The sequence below is a fragment of the Sorex araneus genome, chromosome 3, assembly GCF_027595985.1.
Source record: "Sorex araneus isolate mSorAra2 chromosome 3, mSorAra2.pri, whole genome shotgun sequence".
Lineage (NCBI taxonomy): Eukaryota > Metazoa > Chordata > Mammalia > Eulipotyphla > Soricidae > Sorex > Sorex araneus.
Window position 1 is genome coordinate 196,801,191 of NC_073304.1, and position 19,603 is coordinate 196,820,793.

Sequence of the window (19,603 nt, forward strand, 5' to 3'; positions counted from 1 at the left end):
TGTGTTTTCTTTAATTATTAATGTGGGACAGTCATAGCCAGAGACACCAGTTAACAAGACTAGTTCATGAATTCAAATTCTTGGTGCTCCACATGTGCTGAGTGTAATCCTGACAGCATTGTTTGTTATTTGAGCCTGTTTGTGTGTGTGTATGTATGTGTGATACCAAAATACATTTCCAGCTGCACTATAACTAGGCATACATAAGCACCACAAAAAAAAGGGGTGTGGAGGGGGGTAACTTGGAATCCCCATCTAAAAAGATATGTGAATGCCATGGGCAGGAAATGTAACCTTTGGTGAATATATATGTGAGCACTGCAGCAATCTGTGGCGACACACAGCCACAAATTTTTGTGCCTCACCTGAGAAAGTGACCTTGGAGAGCACTGCAGCTGCATGGACTATAAACTTAGCCAAGTGTGCAAGTGCTGCACATCTAATGTGTGGTCCCAGCACACACCTCAGCTAAGCAAGTGTGTAGCCTCAAGCTGTCGCAGCAGCAGCAGCAGCAACAAATGAAGGGGGAATAGGAAGGAAGGAAAAAAATATGAATGAATACATAAAAATTAATTTAGGGGCCAGAGCGATAGCACAGCGGGTAGGGCGTTTGCCTTGCACACAGCCGACCCAGGTTCGATCCCCGGCATCTCATATGGTCCCCCAAGCACTGCCAAGAGTAATTCCTGAGTGGAAAGCCAGGAGTAATCCCTGAGCATCACTGGGTGTGACCCAAAAAGAAAAAAAAATTAATTTAACATTAAAAATATTAAATGGGGGCCAGAGTGATAGTATAGTGGGGAGAGCACTTAGCTTGCATGCAGCCAACCCCAGTTCGACATCCAGCATCATATGTGTTCCCCTGAGCACTGCCTGAGTGATCCCTGAGTACAGAGCCAGGAGTGACCCCTGAGCATTGCCAGGTGTGGCCCAAAACAAAAAAATAAAATAAAATAAAATAGGATAGTATCAGTGATTAATAGCTACACAATAGTTGAATTTGCCTTCTAATCAATTCTATTCTTTGGATTGTGAGGTTAACACATCCTATATTATGGTTTTTTAAACAAAATAAATTTTAAGCAATAGAACCAGATTTTCAAAGGATATCTTAAGGTGAATTCCAATATATATAGTTGTTGTTTCTTTTTTATTTTTTCCAATCTTCTCTACTCAAAGAAGTAGAATATCTACAACACCATCGTCTACAACATCATCACTTTCAGTCTGCCTGAGATACCTTAAAATACCGAGTATTTTTTTTTTCCTTTTTGGGTTACACCCGGCGATGCACAGGGGTTAACTCCTGACTCTGCATCCAGGAACAACCCCTGGTGGTGCTCAGGGAATCAAACCTGGGTTGACCAAGTGCAAGGCTAATGCCCTTTCCACTGTGTCATCGCTCCAGCCCCCCAAGGAGTATTTTTTATTCGTAGTTTTGTGCTTAGTCCTATATAGAATTAGCTTGTCACATATGGATATTTTATCTTCCCAAGTAATTATTCATGAAGGTTAGGAGTTATCCCTTATAATTTCATTCTTTACTGAGTTGCTAACTGCAGAATAAGAAACCCACAGATATTTGATGAAAGAAAAATTAACTTCTTTCTTTCTTTTTTGTAGGATACAGGCATCCTTCACCTGCCATTGTTGCAAGAACCGTCAGAATTTTGCATACACTACTAACTCTGGTTAACAAACATAGAAATTGTGACAAATTTGAAGTGAATACACAGAGTGTGGCTTATTTAGCAGGTAAAAATACAAAACTGACTAAATTAAACTTAACCACATTTGTACCTAAGGAATACCAAAAAGGTACAAATATTTATGAGTCTTGTTGCTTGAGTCTGATTCCTTCAACTGATTACTTGGTAATAAAGAATTTAAGATCCTGTCCTGTCATGGTAGAATATTTGCCCAAAATCCTCCTTCTGAAAGAATTTTGCATTATAATCTGAACTATTCCTTTTGTTATCTTTGATCCAAAGATGTTGGCTCCCTGTTGTCTGTCATAAAATCTAAATGCCTCTCAGCCTTGCAGTCTGGACTTTTAAGCAACCTTCTTCATGTCATCCTTTCTCTAAATTTCATGAGCTTTGTTTTTACTTAAAGAGATGGACTGTTTTAACCTAATCAATCTGCTTGCTATCTCCTTAATATGCTGTCCTTCTACTGTTTTTTTCTGCTGCTTGTCCATCCCTATCATTTCATTAAACTCCTCCTGCTTGTTCATCTGACCTGATTTGAATTTCTCCATTCATCACAATATATGCATATAACAGAATACTTGAAAATAGTTCTTGATGAAATATGCTGGTTTCTAATATAGCAGACTTCAGTTCATGGCAACTTTTTTGTTTGAATCATTTAACCATTAGCAAATCCTTCACATCTCAAAGTATTTGTCCTTATCTGAGAAATCAACTTTATAGTATCTACCTTGCTAACTTTTTGTTTGTTGAATTAGATATTCATTAAAGCACTCAGTAAATGTAAGGGTATAATTAAATCTTTTTGTGTGTTCCATATTTTGATGCAGTCTTCTGAAAGAAGTCCTAAGTTAACCTTTCAAGATAGAAAGTCTGTCCAAATAATTTTTTTTCTTTTTTTTTTTTCTTTTTGGGTCACACCTGGCAATGCATAGGGGTTACTCCTGGCTCTGCACTCAGGAACTACTCCTGGCGGTGCTCAGGGGACCATATGGGATGCTGGGAATCAAACCCGGGTTGGCCGCATGCAAGGCAAACGCCCTACCTGCTGTGCTATTGCTCCAGCCCCTTTCTTTTCTTTTTAATGTTTGAAACTTTATTTAAACACCATCATTTACAAAGTTGTTCATAAATACAGTTGTTTCAGGTAATGTTTCCAACACCAATCCCACCACTATTTTGACCTTTCCTCCACCAGCGTCCTTAGTTTCCCACCCACACCATAAGCCTGCCTCCTTAGCAAACACAAACAAATTTACTTCATATTGCTTGTTACAACCTCTGTCTCGCATTGGTATTACTGAAGTCATTGTACGGGGATTTAACGAGCTGTTAGGTATGAGTTGAGTCTTTTATGCTATTGTTTTCATCCTGCACAACTTTCCTATCTAGTTTGCTGTGCTCCTACTGGGCTGTCAGTGCTGTGAAATTTGGAGATGTCCATATTTCACATACATGTCTGCACATTCCAGGAGCCAGGAAACGGATGCTTCAGCATGGTGTCTCTCTGAGATTAGTCAGGAGCTGGGTGCTTTGTATGCCAGAGGAAGTTGGGTGTGGGTGGGGTGCTGGGCCTTCTGGCAGAGCAAGGAATCCTAAATGTTTTATGTCCTTAAATTTCTACAATAGGGCTCTCTATATGCATGTTTAATAACTGTTTTCCTCTTCAAAAGATTATTAAAATGTATCCTATTTTAAGTGACACAGTGATTTGTTACATTTTTTAATCTGCCATTTTTCCTTTTAGCTTTACTCACAGTGTCTGAGGAGGTTCGAAGTCGCTGTAGCCTAAAACATAGAAAGTCTCTTCTTCTTACTGATATCTCAATGGAAAGTGTTCCTATGGATACATATCCTATTCATCATGGCAACCCTAGCTATAGGTAAATGAAATTTTCTCCCATAGTTGAAATTTTCTCCCACAGTTATGGTCAGGACTTGTCTTCCATGTTAATAGAGTAATCCAGAAGGTAATAGGAGAATCTTAAACTATTTAGAGACTGCCAGGTAGAGCTCAAGTGGTAGGGCACATGCCCAGCAGGTGAGAGGCCCTGCGTTCAGTCTCTCGTACCCCCTGTCCCCCCTACCCCAGTCTAGGTTTACCCCCTAATGTTCTCCAAGCACTGCCAGTCCAAGAAACCCTGAGTGTGATCAAAGAGTAAAGATAATATTGGAATAACATGGAATTCAGAATTCACTTTATAAGTGTACATTATCTTATATGGGTCAGTAGTGGGATAGTTGTTCTTCTAATATGCTACTGTTAACTTAGTTTTCCTCTTTTAAGCACAAATCAGTGAATAATGAAAAGCATTTATCCTAAGAATCTGGGTTGCAGGGAGGGGTCTTGATAAAAACCAGCATGAAATATGTCACATTACATGCTTCATAATAGAAAAGTAAGCTGTATAGATTTGAAAAAATATATATATGGATAGCAGCACATTTACTATAGTTACATCACACTAAACTTATTAAAATTATGTATAGCAAAATATAGATTACATAATCAAAGTATGCCTGTTGGTTTGGGGTAGTAAGTTTTTTGCTCATTTTGGAGAAATTGCATAAAAATAAAACCACTTGTGGATATTTTTCCTTTAGAAATATCCTTAGGTTTTTAGGTATAGTCTTGATGGTTAAGTGATCTTGTATTTATAGAGTAGTATCATTCAATTTATCAGCATCCTCATTTTTAAAATTAAAAGCCCCCAACAATGTCCCTCTGATATTTTAACAGTGTATGCACGACTTTCCAGGCCTACTTGGTTTTCTAAAATCTTTTCTTCATTCTTGTGATTAAATTTCTTTGAAATGCTCCCATTTTATTAGGGAACAAAAAAAGTGAGTTTTACCTGTATTCCCCGGTTGAAATCTAAGTTGAGTTAATTTTCTTGGTTTTTAAACAAAAACTATAATTGCTTATCTAGTTCTTATTTTCCCTGATTTAAAAAAAAAAAATCACTGTGTATGGGGCCAGAGAGATAGTACAGTGGGTAAAGTACTTGCTGATCCAGGTTCAATCCCTGGCATTCCATATGGTCCTCCGAACACTACCAGGAATGATTCCTGAGTGAAGAGCCAGGAATAACCCCGGGTATGGCCTCCCTCAAAAAAAATACTCAATAATTTTGTTCAGCATTCCATGAGTACCTACTGTATATCAGATACCATGGCAAATGGTTGATACAAGACAGAGTTTGTACCCTAAAGCCCCTTACAGTATGCACAGATTCAAATTAACTGACTGCTATCAATAGAAAATAGGGCAACCACTTGGGAGGGGTAAACAATGGTTATATTTGTCACTACATTAATTAATTCTTTTCAATTGTTTAAATCTCTCAGGACACTAAAGGAGACTCAGCCATGGTCCTCTCCCAAAGGTTCTGAAGGGTACCTTACAGCCACCTATCCAAATGTGGGCCAGACCAGTCCCCGAGCCAGGAAATCCATGAGTTTGGACATGGGGCAGCCTTCTCAGGCCAACACTAAGAAGTTGCTTGGTTAGTTTATCTAAATTATGTTGAACTTTTTAGAATTACTTTTTTAAATGGTCAGATACTGTCACTCTTGGGAAATTAATTGAAGTTGTTTAAGATTATCCAAAAAAAAAAAAAATCCCTCTTTTTGATGTAGCAAAGTTTTCAATGCAAATAGTAAGTGATGCTATGCTATATCAATTATGCCATATTGGTTAAGATAGAGGAATGAAAATGGTATTTTGAACAGTTTTATTCTAATCTTAGACTGATCCTCTGACTCTCCTTGATTTGTTCTGTATTAGCCAAGAAGCAGGGAAATGGGAGTAGACATTAGATACCCATTAGGAAAGATGTGTCTTGTTGCACTTAGATTCAGGACCTTTACTGATACATACTTCTCAAAATTGTCAATTGAGAGAAAAATACATCAATTTGGCAGAAAGCTACAAATAATACCACTTATCATCTTTTCTTTGAAAAGACGAAAAGGTAAGATTTTTTTTATTGCTGTATTCCTGGATTGCTATCAAAAGAGTTCTTGGAAGTTCAGGTCGCTCAGTTATATATCACCTTCTGTCAATGAGGAGGATGCTTAAAATGTTGAAGCTCTTTCCCTTTTCACAAACCGTAAGTAAGAGGACCCACAGATTCCACCTCGCCATATAGTAAATACAGAGGCAGACTTATAAAGTTATACTCCCTTTTGAAATGCACTGGCACCCCATAATTCAGTTACCAAACTCTTGAATAGCTCAGTGTGTTTCAGTTATTCATACAGCATATTTTAGGTGTTGGGAAATTATTTGTATTTATATTTTGTATTTGTATTTATTGTATTTATTAACAATCAACTGTGAAATAACCTGTCAGTAGATCAGAAAAGAAATTGAAGCCACAAATGTTACTGGTAGCATAGGTCTGTTGCTTTTTGTTTGACTTTCTTACTGTTTGTATTTTATCCTAGTTTTTTCCAGGGTACTTTGTGTTTTTAGTATATGTGCCCGCACAGCAGAGCCTGGCAAGCTACCGATATACCAAAAACAGTAACAATGAGCCTCACAATAGAGATGTTACTGGTGCTCATTAGAGCAAATTGATGCGCATTGAGATGACAGTGACAGTGATACAGTGATACTTTCTGTTTTGTAATTCTGGGTTGTCATTTGAAGGAAGTTATAAATGAACAATTAACTTTAAAGAAAAATGCAGTGCTGAATTAATCTTAACCCATGAGCTAGATCAGAAATATGTTTCTTCTTTGACTTGCTTATAGTTTAGTAACCAAGACTTAAAATCATCTTTAAGTAGAAAAGAGATATTGTGAAGATAGTATGTCTTCGTGAGGAGAAAAAATCTGGAAAAGAAAGAAAAGCTACACAGAGGAAGTAATACTTGAACTGGTACTTTAATTTTTAATGCCTGTTTGCTAAGTAGATACAGGCTAAGGAAGGCATGTGTTCGTGAGAAGAAGGATAACGTGTATAAATAAAAGTCTGGGGCTGGAGCGATAGTACAGTGGGTAGGGCGTTTGCCTTGCATGCAGCTGACCCGGGTTCGATTCCCAGCATCCCATATGGTCCCCTGAGCATTGCCAGGAGTAACCCCTGTGCATTGCCGGGTATGACCCAAAAGAAAAGTCTGGAGAGGCCATTGGGTAGAAAATGAGATTGCAGGAAGTTGGAGTTAGATTGTGTAAAACTTTTCTGTGCCCTGGTAAGAGATTTAATTTAACATATGTCCAACAGAGATCTTTAAGTAGAAAAGAGATATTATTAAATTTTATTTTTAGCAAAGAATTTTTGACCACAATGTGGAGGAATAAGGAATTTTTGGCAAGGGAGTCATTTAAAAGATAGATGCAGCCATTCAAGTCAAAATTGGTCTAAGTGTAGGTCAGTACTACTGGGAGGAGAACTGGGGAAAAAGAGAGGTTCAGCTAGATTTCTTAAGTAGAGTGGACAAAACAGTTTGGGGCAGGTAGGAAAGGATGCTCTGAAGAATGCAAAAGTTTCTAGCTTCAAAATCTGGATAGTTATTCCAGTCTTACAGACCAAAAGTAATATATTTATAATAGATACTAAATTTAGGTTGGTTGGTATTATATTTGTATGTCCAGGATTCTAGAAGCAAGTGTGGTAGAAATAAAAGATATATCAAGTTCAAAGAGAGACAAATCACAGACTTAGAATTGATCAACTTATTCAGAGTTGAAAACATGAGAGTAAAAGAGATCTCCAGGAAGAATGCAGAATGAATAAAAAAGAGTGAGAAAGATAGGAAAACTAGAAGTAGAGAACGGTACCCTCATTTAATGTAGTAAGGAAAGCACTAAACTAGGAAGTTGGAGGATTTGTTGGAGATAGATTTAAAGAGGTGACTGGGGAGAGAGAATGCCAGGGATTGAGCCTTGAGCCTGGCCGAAATATGCAAGATTCACTCAGCCACTGAGCTAACTTTCTCAGACCCGAAAATTTAAATGAAAGTCTGACGTTAAGTGTTTCTCTAGTTCTGTTATTTGAAGCTAATCACTTAACCGCTCATAACTTCCTCAGTTTACAGGTATATGAAATAAAGAAACTTTGGGCTATTATTTGGTCTTTATATTTAAAACTATTTTGAATGTTAATTATATTAATGCTTGAAATAAATAAAATATATTTCTTAAGATCTTCAGATTTAATTATATTGGCTTTACTTCTGGCTTTTAAAAATGACACAGTTGAAGCCAGAATGATAGTACAGCGAGCAGGGCACTTGCCTTGCATGTGGCTCACTTGGGTTCAGTCCCCAGCAATGTATATGGTCTTGGAGCCCACAGGGAGTTATCCCTCAGTGCAGAGACAGGACTAAACCCTGAATACTGCTAGATATGGTCCCAAAACAAACAAACAAAAAAATTAAAAATCAAGCTTCTGGGACTAGAGCGATAGGACAGCAGATAAAAAATGTTTGCCTTGCACATAGCCCAGCCAGTTCAATTTCTGGCACCCCATTTGGTCTCATGAGCCTGCCATGAGTGATTCCTGAGCAAAGAGCCAGGAATAAGCCTTGAGCACCATCAGGTGTGCCTCCAAACCCCCACCTCCGCCCCAAACAACCTTTAATTTAGCCTGCATTTGGGAATTCCTCTTAATAATAAAGATTGATTATTGGCATCATCGAGATTATTTAAGTATTAAAAAAGTGGTTCATTTGGGGTTGAGGAAAGTGGTTCATTTATAGTTTATTATTGCTATTGGACAGTGCAAACCCTTTAATTGTGATCAAATCTTGTACTTATTGGCAGAGTTTGGTTTACCCCCAGTCTGGCAAATAGTAATCTCAATTTATTTTGGATCAATAAGGGACACTTGTCCGGAAATGGAAAGTTAAGGGATCAAATGCATTAAGAAAATGAAGATTATAGGCTAGAATCTCTTCCCAAGAGATATGTTTGAGCTTTCTTTGAATCCTTAAGTTAATGAATAAATTTGTATATTTTCTTTTTAGTATATTCCTATTCACAGACTTTGTGCTTAAAGAATTTCCATTTTCTGTAATTTTTATTTATAGGAACCAGGAAAAGTTTTGATCACTTGATATCAGACACAAAAGCTCCTAAAAGGCAAGAAATGGAATCAGGGATCACAACACCCCCCAAAATGAGAAGAGTAGCAGAAACTGACTATGAAATGGGTGAGAAACAATAATTTACTTACATCTTTGAAATTATGACAGGAGAGTACATTAGAATCATCATATGCTTATCAACCTTTAGAATCGTTGGGGTGAAATACAGGAACATTTACTTTTTTCAAAAGATATGCTTTATAGTCCTTAAAATGAGTTATCCTTAAATCTATAGGGAAAATCATGTGTAGGGTATAGCATTGTAGGTAGTTAGCCAAAAATTTTTGTATAGACAAGCTGCAGATTATGTTTGTTTTGATGTTTTAAATCTCAGCTAAAAAGCTGTTGAATATTAAAATGCTATTAATGACACTAGATGACTAAAACCTAATCATGAACAGCTTTGTAAGGGTCTGTCTCACAGTGATTCAATAATAAAATCTTAAAATAAGTTTATAAAATGCTATTAATGAAATGTTAAGTTAATACAGATGATAAGTTAGTCTATATCTCACTGCAGAAACTCAGAGGATTTCCTCATCACAACAGCACCCACACTTACGTAAAGTTTCAGTGTCTGAATCAAATGTCCTTTTGGATGAAGAAGTACTTACTGATCCGAAGATCCAAGCACTTCTTCTTACTGTTCTAGTAAGATTTTTTGCTTCTTGAGAGTTTGTTGTTGTTTGAGTTGTTGTTGTTGTGTGTGTGTGTGTTTCATCCCAGTCCACTTTTATTTTCGTTTTTTTGTGGGGGAACTAACCCAGTGGTGCTCAGGGCTTACTCCTGGCTCTGCACTCAAGAATCTCTTGGCGGTGCTCAGGGAATCATATGGGATCCTGGGTCTACTACATGCAAGCAGATGCCCTACCCACTCTCCAGCCCTCCAGTTCACTCTTAGGAAATCCTTAAATATTGAAAACATGAACGGAAAGCCATCTACTCTTTCTTACCAAAAGATTTACCTGTTTAGCCACTAAGTAAAATTTTTATTTGCTTTTTTTTTGCATCTTGACAGGCTACACTGGTAAAATATACCACAGATGAATTTGATCAGCGAATTCTTTATGAATACTTAGCAGAAGCCAGTGTTGTTTTCCCCAAAGTTTTTCCTGTTGTGTAAGTATCTTCTTTTGTTTTTAATAAGTACTGTATATTTGTCATGGAATCAAATGCTTTACAGTAGTTTTGGAAAAGTATCACCAGGGATACTCTGGTTGTAGAAAGGGGAATCTGGAGTGTGACTACAGATAGTGGGCTTAATGTGTATGGATGGAGACTGGTTTTGACCTATTAGAGGGGGAGTCAGACTTCTTGCTTACTGATTAAAGTTCATCATAATAAATACTTTTTTTTTTTGCTTTTTGGGTCACACCCGGCGATGCACAGGGGTTACTCCTGGCTCTGCACTCAGGAATTACTCCTGGCAGTGCTCAGGGGACCATATGCAATGCTGGGAATCGAACCCGGTTTGACTGCATGCAAGGCAAATGCCCTACCCGCTGTGCTATTGCTCCAGTCCCAATAAATACTTTTTATTTCCTCACTTTTTAGCAGACTATTCAACTAATATGTTTAAATCATGTACCGGTTATGGTTTCTTTTTTTTTTTTTTTTAGTAGTAGAACATTTGTATTTCTATGTAGCTCAGTGATAGTACAAAATTAACCTATGTAGGGGCTGGAGCGATAGCATATTGGGTAGGGTGTTTGCCTTGTATGCGGCCGACCCGGGTTTGATTCCCAGCATCCCATATGGTCCCCTGAGCACCGTTAGGAGTAATTCCTGAGTGCAGAGCCAGGAGTAACCCCTATGCATCTATGCATCACCAGATGTGACCCAAAAAGCAAAAAAAAAAAAAAAATTTAACCTATGTGGGCACACCTAAAAGGAGAGAGAATAAAAGGGAATGCCCTGCTACGGAGGAGAGGTGGGTGGTGGGAGGGATGCTGAGAACATTGGTGGGAGAGAATGGGCACTGGTGGAGGGATGGGTAAACAATCATTGTATGATTGTAATGTAAACATGAAAGTTCATAAGTTTGTAACTGTACCCCACGGTGATTCACTAATAAAAATAAAATAAAATTTTAAAAAATTAACCTATGTGGGAAATGATTTTTATTCTCCCTTCAGGGCTTAAATCATAATAGCTTCAAAGTGTTCTAATATAAATAAACTAAAGAAAGTTGGGCAAGTTTATTCCTAACACAGGCCTTTTAATTATATCATTATTTCCTTTTTGTTAATCTGATTTAAAAGTCTCAGAATTTGAAGGCCAGAGAGATAGTACGGCAAGCGGGTAGGGCATTTGCCTTGCACACTGCTGACCCAGGTTTGGTTCCTGGTAGTTCATAAGGTCCCCTGAGCCCACCAAGAGTAATTCCTGAGTGCAGAGCCAGGAGTAACCCTGAACACCTCCCTTCCAACCCCCTCCCCCCAAAAAAGTTTCAGAATTTTATATGATTGATTTTTGAGTTACTTTAAATTAATGGAGCGTAGCTGGATTAGAAACAGTTATTTGCTTTTAACTTTGAATTAAAGTGTATATTATTGGGGCTGGAGTGATAGCATAGCGGGTAGGGCGTTTGCCTTGCACACAGCCGACCCGGGTTCAAATCCCAGCATCCTATCTGGTCCCCTGAGCACCGCCAGGAGTAATTTCTGAGTGCAGAGCCAGGAGTAACCCCTGTGCATCGCCAGGTGTGACCCAAAAACCAAAAAAATAAAATAAAATAAAGTGTATATTATTACCCCCTTTAAAGTAATTTTGCTTTTCTTATTCAGTATGATTTTATTCAGTATGATTTCTTATTCAGTAAGCTCTTATTAAGCAGAATTAACCTCCAGCAGAAAGGCATTTTGAGTGGCAGACATCGAGCCTTGTTTTGAGTACACAGTCACCGTATAAACATGGCTGTATGACCATACTAGTTGGTTATTTCTACCAGGTTCTCTCTGATGACCAAAATGCAAAAAAGACAAAGACAAAAAAGCAGACCACACACATTCCTTTATACATACTTTGGAAAAGCACCAGAAAATAAGAAGCCTTCATCTCCCTTCATTTTTACTATTTTTCTATGAAATATGTGCATGTTTTCTAGTATATATTTTTATTTACTATTCTTTAAGATGTCTTTCTGTTGACTTTGTTTTAGGCACAATTTGTTGGACTCTAAGATCAACACCCTGCTGTCATTGTGCCAAGATCCAAATTTGTTAAATCCTATTCATGGAATTGTGCAGAGTGTTGTGTACCACGAAGAATCCCCACCACAGTACCAAACAGCTTACCTGCAAAGTAAATAAGTGTGTCGGGAGGATGGTTGATTCGTTTACTAATTGCATGCACTGTTACAAAATGCACTGACTCAAGAATCCTCTGTAAGCTGGGGGTGGGAGTGAAGCTCAGTGGTAGAGCACCTGCTTTGCATGTATGAGGTCCTAGGTTCGACCCCAGCACGACACACACACAAAAGAACACTCTATAATGAATAGTCTGTCCTTTTATAAAAACAATGTATGCTATTTTCAGAATCTCTATTATTTTTAGTTGGTTTGTTTGGGTTTGGGGGCCACACCTGGCAGTGCTCAAGGCTTACTCCTGGTTCTGTGCTTGTAGATCACTCCTGATAGGCTTGGAGGACTATGTGAGGTGCTAGGGATCAAACCCAGGTCGGTCGCATGCAAGGCAAGGGCCCTACCTGCTGTAGTATCACTCTGGCCCCCTGAATCTTGAATATTTTTAACTTTTTCATTGTTTTAGGCAATGTGATTATACTGGTGTTAACATTTGTGGTTTTGATGTACCTTCCCCAGGAGCAAAGTGCCTAACACCCTCCACTGTCATTTTTGTTTTACACTTGTGGTGCTGCTACATCATGCCCATACTCCCGGCCCCCTAACACCCTGAAATCATACTTCTATTGACAGTATCGTATCTTAGGTCTCTTTCCACTGGGGATTGTCTAATACTGTGCTCTTTTCCTTCCCTTTTTTTTTTTTTTTTTTTAATCTGAGGCTTTGGGCTGGAGCAATAGCACAGCGGGTAGGTCGTTTGCCCTGCACGCTGCTGACCCCAGTTCGATTCCTCTGCCCCTCTCGGAGAGCCAGGCAAGCTACCGAGAGTATCCTGCCCACACAGCAGAGCCTGGCAAACTACCTGTGGCGTGTTGGATATGCCAAAAACAGTAACAAGTCTCACAATGGAGACATTACTGGTGCCTGCTCGAACAAATTGATAAACAACAGGATGACAGTGACAGTGCTACAGTGCTATCTGAGGCTTTATGACTTACAATTCTCTTAACAACAGGGCTTTGTGCATACAAAGTTCCAATACCACACCCACCACCAGAGTGTCTGCTTTCCTCCACCATTGTTTCGGGATCCCCTCCCATCCACTCAGCCCCGCTCCTAGCCTCAGTCCTATAGACCAGTTCTCAGATTCTCTTTTGCCATTTAGTATTTTCTTATTATGCTTTCTTTATACCCCACATGTGAGTCAGATCATTCTCATCATGTCCCTCTCCACTCCTGGCTGACTTCCCTTAGCATGATACCTGCCAGTTCCATTGATATTATATAGCAGCAAATTGTGTGGTCTTTGTCTTTTAGCTGAGTAGCATTCCATTGTGTATATATACAATAGCTTCTTTATCCAGTCATCTGTTCTTGGACACTTGGGTTGCTTCCAGATTTTGGCCATTGTGAATAGTGCTGCAATGAACAAAGGAGCATGAATGTTTTTTTGGAGTAGAGTTTTGGGGTTTGGGGGTTACTAGGAGGCTCAGTTTTTTTGAGAACTGTCCATATTGCTTTTCCAAAGAGATTGAGCCAATTGACATTCCTGCCAGCAGGGAATGAGAGTTCCTTTTTCCCATGACCATAGCAACAGCGTTTGTTTTTGTTTGTGTTTGTTTTTGTTCGTGTGTGTGTGCGCGCGCACGTGAGGTTCTCTGATGCACACTTCACTGATGAGGTGAGGTGATGCCTCATTATTGTTGAGTTGGGGGTTGTTTGGTTGTTTTTTTGTCTTTGTTTTTGTTTTTGTTTTTGTTTTTCATTTTTGTTTTTGGGTTATGCCCTACTATGCCCAGGGCTTACTGCTGGCTTTGTTCAGGAGTCATTCCTGGCAGAGATTGGGACCTTTGTGTAATGCTGGGAATTAAACCCAGGCCAGCCGCATGCAAGGCAAGCACCTTACCCTCTGTACTATTTCTCCAGCAACTCATTGTTGTTTTGATTTGCATTTTCCCAATGATAAATAATAGAGACCACATGTTGACCTACATGTCTTCTTTAAGGAAGTGTCTGTTCATCTTTTCTCCCCGTTTTTAAATTTTATTTTGATTTTTGCTTTGGGGCTACATCAAGAGGTGCTCAGGGCTTACTTCTGGTTCTATGTTCAGGGATTACTGCCGGCTATGCTCTGGGGACCATATGCACTGCTTAAGATTGAACCAGAGACCACTGCATGCAAGGCAAATGCATTAACTATTGTACTGTCTCTCCAGCCCTCCCCATTTTCTGATTGGGTTGTTTGGTTTTTGTTAAATTTTACAACTGCTTTATATGTCTTGGATATTAACCTTGTCAGATGAGTATGCTGTATTTCTTTTTGTTTTGCATATGAGTGAAAACATCTGTTATCTCTTCTTTCTCATACATTTTGCTTAGCATGACTTCCTCCAGTTCCATCAAAGTTGCAGAAAACTGCAAAATTTTATCCTTTGTCTTAACTGAGTAGTAGTATCCTATTGTGTGTATGTACCAGAGTTTCATTCTCTACTCATCTCTTATGCGCTCCCTTTGTTCCATGTCTTGACTGTTGTAAGTAATGCAACAGTGAACATAAGTGTTTTGTTACTTTTGAAGTAGCATTTTGTGTTTCATAAGTGGAATTTCAGGGTCATATAGAAACTCTAATATTTTAAGATATTAAATATGTATATCTCCAGACCACTTTCCAAGAGTCTGAATCAAGCAATAGTTCCACCAGCAATGATGAGAGTTTCTGTTTTTTGCTATATCCCCACAACCACTTTATTGTTTCTGGAATTTATGATATAAATTATTCTGATTAGTGTGGGATATTGTCATTTTAAGCTACATATCCCTGATAATCAGTGATATTATCTTTTTTTTCCTTTTTGGGTCACACCTCGCAATTCTTAGAGGTTAATCCTGGCTTTGCACTCAGGAATCAATCCTGGCGATGCTCAGGAGACCATATAGGATGCTGGGGATTGAACCCAAGTTGGTCGCATGCAAGGCAAACATCCTATTCGTTGTACTATCACTCCAGACCCGTATGCCATCTTCATGTCACCTTGGAGGAATTAATCTAATTTTTTGCGGGTACACCCAGTAGTGCTGATTGCTTACTCCTGGCTCTGCAGTCAGGGATCATTCCTTGCAGGCTCTGGAGGCCATATGGGGTACCTGAGATTGAACGTGGGCATGTCAACTGCATGTAAGACAAATGCCCTACCTGCTGTACTATCGCTTCAGCCCCCAGAAATTACCTATTTGTATCCTATCTTCATTAAAAATAATATATATGTTTGAGGCACCATAATTTTAAATTTTATTTTATTTTTATAAAGTTGTTCACAATAATTTATTACATTTAATATTCCAACACTAATCCCACTACCATTATGTCTTCCCACCATCATATTTCCAATGTTTCCATGCCAGCCCCCAAAGCAGGACCCAAATAATTCATTTTGTATTGCTTGTTATAAATAATCCACTAAAAGTGATCAAAAAAATTCCCTTAGAGAAAAATGTGTGAAGATTGTTATATTTTACTCTGGAGCCATTAGCCTTTGTCTTGATACATAGGTGAAGAATATGATGTGTCATGTGGTCCAGGAATTCTAAAAATTTTAAATACGAGGTACCATAATTTACAATACTTTTATTTATTATTTATTTATTGGATTTTTGGACCATACCCAGCAGTGCTCAGGGGTTACTCCTGGCTCTGTACTCAGAAATTACTCATGACAGTGCTCAGGTGGCGGTGTAGGATCCCAGGGAACCCCAGTTGACTGCATGTAAGGCAAATGCCCTACCCACTATACTGTCCTTACAGTGCCATTAATGATAGTGTTTCATTCATACAGTGTTCTGACACCACACCCTCTAGAACACTGTCTCCTTCTGCCATTACCTCCCCACTTCCCGATGGGATTGTTGTTGTTTTTTTCTGCTGAGCTCTGAGAGTACTTTATATGTGTATTTTGGATATTACTCCTTTGATATCTGAATAATTTCTCCCAATCAGTGAAATGTCTTTTTGTCCTTGTTTCTTTTGCAATGCAGAGTACTTTAGTTTAATATAGCTCTATTTATTATTTCTGCTTTTGTTTTCTTGGTCATTGGGGTCATAACATTGAAATCCCCTCTGTCAGGTCAAGATCCTGGAGAATTCTGCCTATGTTTTCCTCAATGTAGTTAATAGAAAAAGGTTTATTTAATTTCTTTTTTCTTTTTTTGGGGGGAGGGCACTGTGATAATACACCGTTACGAAGCTGTTCATGATCAGGTTTCAGTCAGACATTGAATAGAAATAGGTTTAATATCTAGGTCTTTAGTGGATTTTTGTGTTTTCCTTTTGTACAGTGTGAGTAAGCTAAGGCTAAAATTTCTCTTTTTTTGCTTTTTTTTTTGGGGGGGGTCACACCCGGCGATGCACAGGGGTTACTCCTGGCTCTGCACTCAGGAATTACTCCTGGCGGTGCTCAGGGGACCATATGGGATGCTGGGATTTGAACCTGGGTCGGCCGCGTGCAAGGCAAACGCCCTACCCGCTGTGCTATCACTCCAGCCCCTAAGGCTAAAATTTCTTATTTTCACATGTGAAATTTCTTATTTCACATTCAGTTTTCACCTGCACCATTTGTTGAAGAGACTCTTTGCTCTACTTCATGCATCTAGACCGTTTGTATTTTCTAAGTTTTTTAATTGTTCGGTACAGTAATTGTTTGACAATGCTTTAAGTTAAAATATTTCATCCTGAGTATATTTTAAGTGAATTTTTATCTACTTTGACATTCATTCTAAGATTTGTCTTTGGTGTTTGTGCAGGTTTTGTATATCATCAGCTACGTAAGTTGCTTGATTTCTGCTAAAATTTAAAAAGTGCCAGGCTTATTGTAATATTTGATTTGTTACAGGTTTTGGTTTTAATGGCCTATGGAGGTTTGCAGGACCCTTTTCAAAGGTAAGAAAATATTTTTACTTAAAAACAATGAGAAAAACAATGAGAATTTTATTCGTAGTAGTCTGCCTGCTGTAATGACATGCAATGTTTTGAAAACTAGAGTGATGATTCATAATACACATAAGTATTTTTTAGTAAAAAATGTCCACCTTAATATTCTTTCTAAGACAAGCTGGAGTGACAGTAAAGCAGGTAGGGTGCTTGCCTTGCATTCAGCCAACCTGGCTTCAATCTCCAGCATCCCTCATGGTCCCCCAGCCTACCAGGAGTGATGCCTGCGCGCAGAGCTAGGAGTGTGGCTAGGAAAACGCAAAAAAATTCTTTCTTAGAGGTAGCACCTTTGATATATTTTCATTTTTGCAAAAAAGTAATGCTTAGGGGCCAGAGCAATAGTACAGCAGGTAGGGCGTTTGCCTTGCATGCGGCCAACCCGGCATCCCATACGGTTCCCCAAGCAGCGCCAGAAGTGACTCCCAAGTATAGAGCCAGAAGTAATCCCTGAGCCTTGCCAGGTGTGACTCAAAGAGCCCCAAAATAAATAAATAAATAAATAAATAAATTTTAAAAATAACTCATGCTTGATTTTTCAGAAGATTGTAATAAATCTCTAAATTTTTCTGCCCGTTGTATTTGATGGTTTTAATACATACACAAAAAAATACACACTTGTGACTAGGAAATAGTATATATGGTTAAAATCTATTTTACAGAAACATTTGCACTTACTGACTATTGAATTGAATTTATTCTTCCCCAAGTATATTCTCATTTGTTCTTACTCAGTTTGTTCTTTGTTTGACAATAGTTGATCTAGTACTATTTATAGTATTTCATTATTTTAAACTATATGGTTTCTCTCTAAATTGATTAAGATTTCTTGAAGGCAGGATTTGTATTCCTTCCCCCACAGTTTTGCATGCACTGTTCCATGTCACAGTAGATGCAGGGAATACTAGAACAATATGAATTATTTATACCATGTTCTAATTTTTTTATTGGGTTTTCATTTATTTTTAGTAATTTTTTAACATACATTAATATACATTGACTATCATTTAAAATACAGACCTGAAGTCACTGAAGCATATAGTTATTTGTTAGTTATTTACTGGTTTGGGGGTTTATACCCCGTGGTGCTGAGAGGCTACTCCTGGCTCTGTGCTCAAGGGTTACTCCTGACAGTGCTCAGAGCAACCTTCTGCAGGGCTTGGGATCCAACCAGGTCAGCCGTATGTGAGGCGCCTCACCCTTCTACTGTCTCTTCAGCCCCATGCTGGGATTTTTGTAGTTTGATTGCCAGTGACCGTCACAGTGGTTATAGTTGAGTCTCTAAAAGGCAGGTGCACAGATGATGCTTCGCTCATTTTTTCTGCTTTGGGAAGTTGACTAGACACCAGTTCCCATTATTGTATTATCAGGATCAAAGTCATTCCTTTACACATTGATTTCAGTAATTGCAGGCTGCATCTGGAAGTATAATATAAGCTGAATGAAGTTCTTAGTTTTAAGCCTCCTGGTAGTCTATAACTATAACTTACCTCTACTCCTTATTTAAATGACCTACAAAACAAAGGAAGAAAAAATAGTAAACTGTGCCCACCTGAAATTGATTTTTTTTTTGGCTTCAGAGGGAATTTTCAAAAGAAGGGAAAAGAAAAAAAAAAGAATGGAGCTAAAATAATTTCCTATTTTCCATTACAGCAAACACAAATCCCAGACTATGCTGAGCTTATTGTTAAATTTCTTGATGCCTTGATTGACACGTATTTGCCTGGAATTGATGAAGAAACCAGTGAGGAGTCCCTTCTGACACCCACATCTCCTTATCCTCCTGCAGTGCAGAGCCAGCTTAGTATTACCGCTAACCTTAACCTTTCTAATTCCATGACCTCACTTGCAACTTCCCAGCATTCCCCAGGTCAGTACATGTGATCTTTATATAAATTTAAGACGTAATATAAATATACCAACATTAGGAATTCCCTCGTTGTCAGTTTATCACAGGTTTTACTCTTTTCTATCATGAGTTTCATCTTATATTTCTTCGCTATCCTATAGCTGATATGAATTGTTATTCTATAGTTTCAATCAGTTATATATAAGATAGGGAAATGTTTAGAGGGTTCAGTGTCCTAGGGTTCGTAGCCTTTACAGTTTGGCCAGAAAGGTACATTACCTAAAGTACATTATTACCCTGTAAGTGAGCAGAATTATAGTTCCCTTACTAGTTGTACTAACCTTGCCCCAAGCACTTCTGCCTCTGATACAGTATAATGTCTCCATTTTAAGGGTTTGGGGCAGGTAGGGGCTGATGGGGGGAGGAGACCAGGAATCAACCCAGAGCCTCACATGCAATACATGTGCTGTACCACTGAGCCACATCCCTGCTGCCATACTATTTTCAAAAATTAGATAGAAAAGCAATAATATCCTCCTTCTTTATAGCCAGTAACAACTCAGTCATCCATAAACCAACCTGAAAATCAAGGAGTGAAGAACCAGATGAAAAGGTCATCTAAAATAAAAAAAGAGAGAAAAGAAATATATATAAATATATATATA

General features: G+C 38.4%; 1 protein-coding gene across 9 annotated transcripts in view; it reads left to right on the plus strand.

Moving 5' to 3' along the window:
* NF1 (neurofibromin 1) overlaps window positions 1-19,603 on the plus strand; it is a 294,661-nt gene that overhangs the window by 258,721 nt on the left and 16,337 nt on the right. For 8 of the 9 annotated variants that reach the window (XM_055131777.1, XM_055131782.1, XM_055131780.1 and 5 more), the window contains 9 exons: window positions 1,624-1,755; window positions 3,460-3,595; window positions 5,061-5,218; window positions 8,750-8,872; window positions 9,327-9,457; window positions 9,825-9,925; window positions 11,967-12,109; window positions 16,995-17,041; window positions 18,743-18,959. In XM_055131777.1, coding sequence (XP_054987752.1) covers window positions 1,624-1,755; window positions 3,460-3,595; window positions 5,061-5,218; window positions 8,750-8,872; window positions 9,327-9,457; window positions 9,825-9,925; window positions 11,967-12,109; window positions 16,995-17,041; window positions 18,743-18,959 — 1,188 coding nt within the window. The remainder of the gene's footprint in view (window positions 1-1,623; window positions 1,756-3,459; window positions 3,596-5,060; window positions 5,219-8,749; window positions 8,873-9,326; window positions 9,458-9,824; window positions 9,926-11,966; window positions 12,110-16,994; window positions 17,042-18,742; window positions 18,960-19,603) is intronic. The other variant, XM_055131786.1, reaches the window with a different exon arrangement.